This window comes from Tauraco erythrolophus, chromosome Z (assembly GCF_009769465.1).
Source record: "Tauraco erythrolophus isolate bTauEry1 chromosome Z, bTauEry1.pri, whole genome shotgun sequence".
Classification (NCBI taxonomy): domain Eukaryota; kingdom Metazoa; phylum Chordata; class Aves; order Musophagiformes; family Musophagidae; genus Tauraco; species Tauraco erythrolophus.
The window spans coordinates 91961176-91972595 of NC_141496.1; the positions used below are offsets into that span (position 1 = coordinate 91961176).

Genomic DNA, 11420 nt, shown 5'->3' on the forward strand with positions numbered 1-11420 from the left:
CTGGCTTCTCTTAAGGTCCCAGAATTGACTATTATACATATGTCTTTCAATACCATGCCTTCTTCCCTGACTTGAAGTTCTGATTTATTGAGAAAACTCTCTTTTCTATACGTATTGCTAAAGGAAAGAGCCCAGTATCTCTTGCTGACTGTAAATGACTTAGACTACCTGCTGATAGACTTGCTTCTCACCTGTAAAACACTCGATGACCTTAGTTACATGTTTTTGTAAAAATCCTCTCTTGAGACACTTTAGGAGCCTCAACGACCTTTTTTTCTCTCTCCCTCCTTGCCACCAGGTGGACAAGCACAAAGAGAACTTGGCAGCCATCATGATCACGTACCCTTCCACGAACGGTGTGTTTGAAGAAGACATTGGAGACGTGTGTGACCTGATTCACAAACATGGAGGCCAGGTTTACTTAGACGGAGCAAATATGAATGCCCAGGTACAAAGTCTCCTAGGTGGATTTATTACAACTGGAAGTGTGTGTTTCCTTGGAATAAAAGTAGCGCAGTAGTACCCAGTTCAGACTGTAACACAGCTTCCTCACAAGATGGCACAGTGTTTGGAGGAGGAGGTGAGGTTTCCAAGAACAGTAATAAAAATTAGGTGGTGAAAATAATTGTCTTTTGTCTGATTTTGCCCTGAAATATGTTGTAAGATGTATGAGTTGTTGGCTTAGTCTACCTAGTCTTTGCCAAGGACATTCTTTACAGACATGAATAAGAATTCCTAAAGCAAAAAATTTTTTGCATCAGTTCTTGTTTATGAAGCATCATGTTAAAGAAAACCAGAAAAACTATAATATCCTTTTCAACCTATTTTTCTTGAATGAACTAATAGGTCTTAAAATGGCATGTAAAGAATATTTTGAGACAGTATTCCTTTCACAGGTGGGTCTGTGTCGTCCTGGAGATTATGGTTCTGATGTCTCTCACTTAAATCTTCACAAAACCTTTTGCATTCCCCATGGAGGAGGAGGACCTGGAATGGGACCAATTGGAGTGTGGGTATCTCTTTATTAGCCTTTTCTTTAAAAAAGAAAATCCCTTAGTGAATCTTGGTTGACAGTTCACTTAAGTGCAGAGCCATGAACGGGAGAGGTGTACTGTGGCTTGTAAACTTTTGTCCTTCTCCAGGACAGTCGTGTGCTGATCTCGGGAATGGTGAGGGTCACGTGTATTCCCGAGCCCTGACTTTCATCTGAGCCCTTTGCTGCGCATCGTAGACCTCGCCCAGCAGTCTGTTTTCTGAGTAAATGCAGATCTGTGGACTTCAGGGCTGATATTGTACATAGTCTGGAACACAGAAGTGGTACATGAACTATGTGAATCTCTCTTAGAGGGCAATCATATGCCTTGAAAAGAAAGTAATCTTCCTCTTTTAGAAAAATCATTTTGATTTGGATAGCTGCGTGAGTACTTTGTTCGTAGGGCAAAAACTGAGGGCCATCCTCCTTTGTCACCAGCTATGTTAATAAACTTTCTGGTGAAGAAGACACGGATCAGAATTCCTGGAGGACTGTATTTGGAAGGAAAGTGAAGAGAAGCTACTGCTAAAACTGTCCAGAAATGGTAACAGAGGAACAGACGTTTAAGGTCTAAAAGCAATGTTTTTGTTTTAGGAAGAAACATTTGGCTCCCTACTTGCCTACCCACCCTGTCATCAAAACACAGCCGGATAAGGATGCGTGTCCTTTGGGTACTGTCAGTGCTGCACCTTGGGGTTCCAGTGCTATATTGCCAATTTCCTGGGTGTACATCAAGGTGTGTAGACTTTTATAAGGAGTATCAGCTGAGGGTCTGTTTCTGTTTCAGCATATCTGAGGACCACCTGAACGGCTTTAAGAGCAACTCGACGTAAGATGTTTGCACAGACTGAAAGGCATATGACTACAGCATGGTCATAGGGTGCTTACATCCTTTGAACCTCCTTGGTTTTCAGTAGGACAGGGGAACAGCCTGTTGCCATCTGTTGCAATAGGGAAGGATGGCAGGGCAACTGCTCTATCTATGCAGCCTGCTTAATTCTTCTGTCCCTTGTCTGTAATAATTCCTGAGACAAGTGGACTCAAGGCAGAAAGCTGCAGTTGGGCTTGCCCCTCCACTGTCTCTAATGCTGAAATTTTCATGTTTAAAAGCTGCTTGGTGTAGTTACTGTTCTTCCAAGAATATTTCGGTTTATGCTGCAGTATATATACTGCATATGGTTGACCTATATGTGACATTTAACTTTCCAAAATCTGTTTAATAAGAATTTGAATTCCAGAGCATTTTACTGAATTTGGAAACTGAACTTAGTTTTGGTTTGGGATGTGCGACAGCTTGATCACGATCTACGTAATTTTTTAATGCGTTGCGTGCAAATATTTAGTTACATATATGGAGGTATTCAGCCAACAGACACAAGTGTAGATTCAAATTCTGTTTGAGAAAAGAGTGTGCTGGAATGCTGAGCGACATTTAAAGCCTGCAGTGAAAGAAAGGGCTGGAGTGGTGAACATAAGGGCAGTGTCATTCGGCATACCCTGTAGCCAGTTTGATACTCCAACCATGGAAACTTGGGCTCCAAGGGAAACCAGCTCTTCTGGAGTTTGAAATGAGCAAATGTGAGCTGGTACAACTTCCATGGTGGCTTTTCCGCTGTGGGCAAAAATCACTTGCAGCTGTGAGCTGGTTCCTATTACAGAATATTTAAACAGTAGTAAATTTTTAAGGGAAGCTGTTTCTTCGCAATGCAAAAAGTGATCTGCTTACACTGTTCCACCTGAAGGGGCTACCTTGAAGGCTGTTTTGGCTTTCTCCTTTGCCAGCTTAACTTCTAAGTGCACTATTAAGAAATCCAACCACAGCTCAATTCTAGCACTGTCCTTTTCCAATGCTTTAACAGAGAAATAAGTGCATTTGTGTTCATTTGGCTCTGATCTTTGTTAATTCACGGTACCATCTGTGATGTGACACCAGCAAGCAGAGTTTGAGTTGGTGGGATAATTTGTACAGACAGCACACACAGGTCTTTGGGCAGCTCTCTGGATACGCTTTCCCCTGGGGCAAGGATGGTAACAGGCAGAGTCTGCAGTTCTTTCAGGTGTGCTGATGACATTCTTGAGTTCTGCTCACTTCAGAACTTCTCAGTTTGAGGAGAGGCTTGGGTTGCTCACTTGTTGACTTCAGGCAAAACCTCTTATCCAGTAAGCAGTCTCATCAAGTATGTACACCAGAGTTGCTCTCAAGTGGTACCAGTGGTTTTTCTGTGAGTGTAGTGTGGAAAAGCGTAATAGCAGCGTGTGTGCCTTAAAACTAGCCAGATGCATTGAGGTGCTGTTGTCTACCACGCTTGACAGCACAGGAACACACTTAGCTTACTTGGGAGTCTTTTTAAACCTGTTTCTCCATGTTATTCCTCTTTCAGACAATGGGAGCAAAGGGTCTGAAACATGCTTCTGAGATTGCCATACTAAATGCAAACTATATGGCCAAGAGGCTAGAGAAGCACTACAAAATCCTTTTCAGGGGAGCAAGAGGCAAGTATTGGACACTTTGTTTTCTTCTACAAAGCTGACTTTTTTTTCCCCTAGTGTACAAGTTGGCTTGCAATATGGTTCTTTTTAATGCTACGTGACAGCTGCATCTCAAACTTTTCTTGATGTTGTTCATGAGGAGAGAAATAACCTGCCACACTGCTTCTGTGGAGGTATTGCAATGAAACTGAGATACTTGGAAGCAGAAGAAAAACTGCCTGTTTGTAATTAGATGAAATGATAACAAAAGATGGAGTAAACTTTGGCATCGGATTGTTCTCCTTGAAGTCTAGTAGCAGATTAATGAAAAGTAGAAAAAAGGAGGAGCAACAAAGTTTAGACCTCCAACTCTCCAATGGCACAATGATTTAAGAACTGGAAGCAATTTTTGGGCATGTACTTTCCCTTATACACTTTCTCTGCAATCATTTTGGCTCCCTGTTCTTCTTTGTGAGATGGGGGAGAATCCCTTTGGCAATGCAAAATACTTTAGCTACATACTAGATCCCTGCTATGGCTCTCCAGTCTTGCAGCAGGACAGAAGCAATAAATAGGAGGTGAAATTATCTGTTGCAGTAGAGTAACTGTCAGAGAATGTTATTTTGCTTGTTTAAGCTGAATGGCACCAAAGAACATTTGAGTACAATGTGTATTCCAAGGAGAATGTAGGCCCCCTCCGGAAGGATACTGGTGCTCTGGTCACCCGCGACATAGAGAAGGCTGAGGTACTCAATGAATTTTTTGCCTCAGTCTTCACTGATAAAGCCTCTTGTCTTACCACCCAAGCTGTGGAAAGAACTAGCAGGGACTGTGAGGGTGAACCACCGCCCACTGTACTTGAAGAGCAGGTTCGGGAACATCTGAGGAACTTGAAGGTGCACAAGTCCATGGGACCTGATGAGATCCATCCGCGGGTCCTGAAGGAACTGGCGGATGAAGTTGCCAAGCCACTGGCCATTGTATTTGAGAAGTCGTGGCGGTCTGGCGAGGTCCCCGATGACTGGAAGAGAGGGAACATAACCCCCATTTTTAAAAAGGGGAACAAGGAGAACCCGGGCAACTACAGGCCAGTCAGCCTCACCTCTGTGCCTGGCAAGGTCATGGAGCAGATTCTCCTGGGAACCATGCTAAGGCACATGGAGAGCAAGGAGGTGGTGGGTGACAGCCAACATGGCTTCACCAAAGGCAGATCGTGCCTGACCAACTTGGTGGCCTTTTATGATGGGGTGACAACATCGGTGGACAAGGGTCGACCAACGGATGTCATCTACCTGGACTTGTGCAAAGCTTTTGACACTGTCCCGCACGACATTCTTCTCTCTAAACTAGAGAGGCATGGGTTTGATGGATGGACCACTCGGTGGATAAGGAATTGGCTCAATGGCCGCACTCAGAGAGTAGTGGTCAATGGCTCGATGTCCAAGTGGAGACCGGTCACGAGTGGCGTCCCTCAGGGGTCCGTGTTGGGCCCAGCCCTCTTCAACATCTTTGTCGGTGACGTGGACAGTGGCATGGAGTGCACCCTCAGCAAGTTCGCCAATGACACCAAGCTGTGTGGTGCCGTCGACACGCTGGAAGGGAGGGATGCCATCCAGAGGGACCTCGACAGGCTGGAGAGGTGGGCCCGTACCAACCTTATGAAGTTTAACCAGGCCAAGTGCAAGGTCCTACATCTGGGTCATGGCAATCCCAGGCACAAATACAGACTGGGTGGAGAATGGATCGTGAGCAGCCCTGAGGAGAAGGACTTGGGAGTACTGGTGGACGAGAAGCTCAATATGAGCCGGCAATGTGCTCTTGCGGCCCAGAAGGCCAACCGCATCCTGGGCTGCATCAAGAGGAGCGTGGCCAGCAGGTCGAGGGAGGTGATTCTCCCCCTCTACTCTGCCCTCGTGAGACCTCACTTGGAGTATTGCGTCCAGTTCTGGAGTCCCCAACATAAGAAGGACATGGACCAGTTGGAGAGGGTCCAGAGGAGGGCCACGAAGATGATAAGAGGGCTGGAGCACCTTTCCTATGAGGACAGGCTGAAAGAGTTGGGGCTCTTCAGCCTGGAGAAGAGGAGGCTCCGGGGTGACCTTATAGCGGTCTTCCAGTACCTCAAGGGGGCCTACAAGAAAGATGGGGAGAGGCTGTTCAGGAGGGCCAGTTGTGATAGGACAAGGGGTAATGGTTTTAAAATAGAGGGAGGTAGATTCAGGTTGGATATTAGGAAAAAATTTTTTACCATGAGAGTTGTAGAACACTGGAACAGGTTGCCCAGAGAGGTGGTGGATGCTCCATCCCTGGAGACGTTCAAGGCCCGGTTGGATGAGGCCCTGAGCAACCTGATCTAGTTGGAGATATCCCTGTTCCTTGCAGGGGGGTTGGACTAGATGACCTTTGAAGGTCCCTTCCAGCCCTAATGATTCTATGATTCTATGATTCTATGCTCTTCAAAATACATGTCTTAAATACAATGGAGTACACCTTGGCCAAACCTGCAGGTTGAATTTTAAGCAAATGTATTATTTCCTCACAGAAGTGAAGGGAAGTTGCAAATTTTGAAGTGTTCAGCAATGAAATGGAACAAAGTTCTCCTGGATCATGGATATAAATCTAGATAACTTATGTCTTTAGCCTCTCTATTAACACCAGATTGGAGCTTTTCTCTGGCATAACTTGAAACTGATTATCTTGTACATGGCTAATTCAAGATAGCCTAAGACCCAAATGGTGCTGAGCCACCAACAAATCCAGTTGTTTTTCAGAGTACTTGTAAATTATGGGAGCTACTTTGACCACTCTTTCCTAGTTCTGATCACGGAAATGAAGCCTCTTCTTAACGTGACGTGAGGCTCAGAGGGCCATTCTTCGAATAATGAGTTGTAGATCTCTTACCTTGTAATTTCTCAGGTTTGAGTTTTTGCCCAAGTGGATATTTTTCAATTTCTCTCTTTGCCATGTTCTCCACAAAACCAATCAGAATAGACTGCTTGGTAGCTTGTGTTATTCTCCCAGTAAGTAAACACAGTGTATACTGTTTTGTTTACAGGTTATGTAGCCCATGAATTCATTTTGGATACGAGACCTTTCAAAAAAACAGCAAATATTGAAGCTGTAGATCTTGCTAAGAGACTTCAGGATTACGGTAAGTTAAATGTCTTTTTTTTTAAAATGGCAGCGTGAGAACTTCTTCCTAAATCTCTTCTAAAGGGAGCCAGAAATACTCTGGTCCTGTGCTTATGGATGGTGAATCTATCACGATCATTTCAGTCTCCTCATGTTTGCTGAGGGCTTAGTGAGATAGATACCTGCATGAATTGAGCTGTAGTAGCTACTTAGAAGTCTGCTGCTACTCTCCAGTTTTGTGAACTCCCCCGTATGGGTTGGCACCAAGAGCTCAGTAAGATTCCAGCCAAAAAAAAAACCCCAACCAACCAACTTTTGAAGTAAACCAGTAAGATTTAAACACACCTGCTAGAAATGAGGCAGTTTCGTACACATACATCATGGGTACTCTTTGGCTGCCCACCATGACCCATTGAACTGCTTGATCCTCTGCAAATGTGCTTCTAACGAGTAGGCAGAAAAGCTGTTAAAACCCTAACCAGTAATACCTCGTCAGTGAAATAATCCAAAGCCTGGTTTTAATACAAAAAAACACCCTTCCTGCTCTTTCTAAGTGGGCTGCTGTGGCCGTAAGTAGCATGGGCCACTTTAAACAGACTTTTCAGTGGGTATGGTGGTGAGTTACATGGGTAAGTGTAGTAAAGTCCCATCCTCTGCAGCCAAAAGAGAAGTGCCATCAGCTGTAATTAGCAGTAGTGCAGGACAGGAATCATGAGAGGCCACCTTTTCCTTTCACCTCGTTCACCAGTGCAGAGATCTGTACCTGTCTCACTTTGCCACTCAGCTTGTCATGAGAAGGTAAAGCGACAACGTTTCTACTGAAGTGAGCAGCAAGAACAGAAATAACCTTGGAAAGAAGCAATGTTCTTCGGGCTGGAAAGGAACAAAACAAAAAGAACAGGTTTTAAGAGTGATTCATTACATCAGTGTGTCACTCTGTGTAAATAATAAATGGCATTACCCTTCAGTGTTACAAAGATACTTGAAAAGTCTGTCTTTCTTCTACAGTACACTGCCAACACTGATTTCAGTCCTGTAAAGGTTATAGAAGGGGATGAATTTGTGAGTCAATTGCTAACTAATGCATATATTAACTCATAACCTGTTGTCGGTGACTGATTTCTTCTTCATCAGGTTTTCATGCTCCAACCATGTCCTGGCCAGTGGCAGGGACCCTTATGATTGAACCAACAGAATCTGAAGACAAGGCAGAGCTGGACAGATTTTGTGATGCAATGATCAGTATTCGACAGGAAATTGCTGAAATAGAGGAGGGCAGGATGGACCTCCAAATTAACCCACTAAAGGTAATATGGGATGTAGAGAAAGTTACCAGCATCAGCTTAACCCTTGAGACTTACTTTAGACGATGGGAGCCTGCTTCCTGGTCTTTCAGTACTGTCAAAAATAACTGTGTGCAACAGTGAATGCATGAATTTAATGAAATTTGACTTTTTTAGCAACTGAACTTTTTGAGAATTTGAATTTTGACTTTTTCAAGTCAGAAGTCTGGCCTTTGCTGACAGAGCAGAGAAAGTTACTTACACAAGCACGTGATCTACAATTTTTGAGGCCATCTGAAAGTAAAGAAGGAGAGATACTTATTTATCTGGTTTAAGAAGGGAAGTGGAATGACTTTTTTTAAGTCATACATTTATTTACTAACAGTAAAATAAAGATGGAATGAATTATTTTAGCAACTGCAGCATGAAATTGCTATAGGCTCATGTACTGTTCAACTCTTGTAGTGCTGAGTCATTTAAAAATGACTTTTTAAATACCAAGGGCATTTAGTGAAAAGCTGGAAGTATATTCAAACCTTGGGTAGTATATTCAGGCAAACTGAAAAAAATGCACATACTGACTTGCTTCCTGTTTTAAATCTGCCTTTTTCCCCCAGATAAATGGTATTCTGCCTTTGCTCCATCCCTGGAGATGGATGCTCCATCCCTGGAGACGTTCAAGGCCAGGTTGGACGAGGCCCTGAGCAACCTGATCTAGTTGGAGATATCCCTGCTCCTTGCAGGGGGTTGGACTAGATGACCTTTGAAGGTCCCTTCCAGCCCTAACCATTCTATGATTCTATGATTCTCAAGAGACTCTCTAGACAGTAGTTATTTATGGGTAGTAAGGTGAACTTGAAGGAGGGTTCACAGTGATACATTCAACTGAATTCAGTAATTTCATGTCCTGAACATGTCTTTTTGTTCATAGATGTCACCACACACTCTGAACTGTGTCACTTCTTCCAAGTGGGATCGCCCTTATTCCAGAGAAGTGGCTGCATTTCCACTGGTGAGTAAATAGCTGGGTCCTAGTGGTGTGGTGATACATAAACGTGCTTTCTGCTCTGTGGTTTTCTGGTCAGTTGGGGATGAAGTAATCTGGTAAGAAGGAAAGCTTCAGAGCTGTTTTTACTGTTGCTCAATTCTTGTGTGCGAGGTCTGCAGTAGTTCCATTAGTTTTGTTTTCCAAGACAAGGAAAAAAAGATCTCAAAAAAAAAAAAAAAGCCTCTACTCAGGAAGCACAGACTTGGATTTCTACATCTCAGCACTTCAGTACTGGATATTCCGGCTGGAACAGCCCATTCCGTTCTGTCACACTGTGCCAGGAGCTCCCGAGTCAGAGTCTCACGTCCTGACGTTCAAACCTCTGCGCCGAAGCACTTGGATGAGGGTTTGATAAGATGCTTGGTCAGCATGGGGCGAGCCACACCAGTGTGAGCCTGCTGCAAGTAAAGGTCAAACTGCAGCTGGATACACCGACCCCTCCAGAGCACTACACTGGATTGCTTCCACAATATCAACAGCTCAACAGATGTGACTAAATAGGTGTAATTTCTCTCCCCAAACCAAATGGTGTCCCTTTTATTGCTATGTACCATTTCAAAGAGGAAGAATTTAATTGAATTCTTTGAAGGGGGATTGAATGCACCCTCAGTAAATTTGCGGACGACACCAAGCTGGGAGGCTGTGTCGATCTGCTCGAGGGTAGGGAGGCCCTTCAGAGGGATTTGAACAGGCTGGATCGTTGGGCTGAGGCCAATGGCATGAGCTTTAATAAGGCCAAGTGCAGAGTCCTTCACTTGGGGTATAAAAACCCCAAGCATCGCTATAGGCTCGGGGAAGAGTGGCTGGAGAGCTGCCTGGCAGAGAAGGACCTGGGGGTGTTGGTTGACTACCGGCTTGATATGAGCCAGCAGTGTGCCCAGGTGGCCAAAAAGGCCAATGGGATGCTGGCGTGTATCAAGAATAGTGTGACCAGCAGGAGCAGGGAAGTGATCCTGCCCCTGTACTCGGCACTGGTGAGGCCGCACCTGGAATATTGTGCCCAGTTTTGGGCCCCTCGCTTTAAGAGAGATATTGAGCTCCTGGAGCGGGTCCAAAGAAGGGCGACTAAACTGGTCAAGGGGCTGGAAAATAAAACTTATGGGGAGCGGCTGAGGGAGTTGGGGCTGTTTAGCCTGGAGAAGAGGAGGCTGAGGGGAGACCTGATTACGGCCTATAAATACTTGAGAAGGGATGGTGGGGAGGTGGGGGAAGGGCTCTTTACATTAGTGATGGGTGATAGGACAAGAGGAAATGGGCATAAGCTTAGTCAGGGGAGGTTCAGGTTGGATGTTAGGAAGTATTTCTTCTCTGAAAGGGTTGTCAGCCACTGGAACAGGCTGCCCAGGGAGGTGGCTGAGTCCCCATCCCTGGATGTGTTTAAGAAAAGGGTGGATGAACTGCTTAGGGATATGGTTTAATGGGGGTTTAGAGACGGTTGGACTGGATGATCTCTAAGGTCTTTTCCAACCTAGAAATCTATGAAATCTATGAAATTTAAGTGCACCTGTGAAGTTTGCCACCTTGTTTTATATCGTAACTGTATTGAACAGCATGGGTCCTGGTAGTCTCCTCCACTTTTCCTTGGCTCCTGATGTGAGCCAGTTGTTCAAAGCATCATCATTTTCTTTTATCCCATGATGACTGCTTCTCCACCAGCATTCGTTAGAGGACACGATTATGCTTTTTGGAAAATCTAATTATCCTTTTGACTGCCAACTCTATTATACCTGCTTGTTAACTTTCAGGGACTGCAAATTGAGTTGAAGTATGACTTCACTTAAAAACAAAAAATCCACTTTTCCAGCATTTGTCATTCTTAAAACTTCTAATGTCTATTACAATTACATACATTTGCTTGGTAGGAATACTAAAGTCATTGCTTTTTCTTCTGTACGTAGCCATTTGTGAAGCCTGAAAGCAAGTTCTGGCCCACAATTGCTCGCATTGATGACATTTATGGAGATCAACATCTGGTTTGTACCTGCCCGCCGATGGAAACCTACGAATCTCCCTTTTCTGAACAGAAGAGAGCATCTTCATAAGGCTGCTTCCAGCTGCCTGGATTTCTGAGTCCATCAGGATGGCCTTTTCCTCCCAGACCTGATAGGGGATTTATATACTGTGTATATTTTGGATAATCACCATGTTTGTTAATTGAATCACTGCTCAGTTAAAGTCTAAATATAATCAATGTGTTAGGTGTAAACAAAATGTGATAGTTCCACAGCAGTTGATGTTGAAGTTGCCTTGATTGAGCATTTTGTCTATTTTGTGCTAAAGCTTTAACAATTAACACCCGATTTGCAAAGTGGCATGGAAGATAGGGTTAAAAAAAGTAGAAGAGATGCAGATGCATAAGGTAATAGCGACAAGTATTAACTGCAGGAGTAATTGTTTATATTTTGTAAAAAATGAGGTAGATTGTTTAATTTACTTCATGTATTACCACTAGCAT

The 11420-nt window shown here is 44.0% G+C and overlaps 1 protein-coding gene across 1 annotated transcript in view; it reads left to right on the plus strand.

Moving 5' to 3' along the window:
* The window catches only part of GLDC (glycine decarboxylase), a 49459-nt gene extending 38370 nt beyond the window's left edge, over positions 1-11089 (plus strand). Inside the window, 8 exon segments of the mRNA XM_086629588.1 lie at positions 299-448; positions 897-1009; positions 1628-1769; positions 3415-3526; positions 6558-6653; positions 7769-7941; positions 8849-8929; positions 10864-11089. Coding sequence (XP_086485714.1) covers positions 299-448; positions 897-1009; positions 1628-1769; positions 3415-3526; positions 6558-6653; positions 7769-7941; positions 8849-8929; positions 10864-11007 — 1011 coding nt within the window. The 3' untranslated portion in view covers positions 11008-11089.
* Positions 11090-11420: the final 331 nt, after the last annotated feature.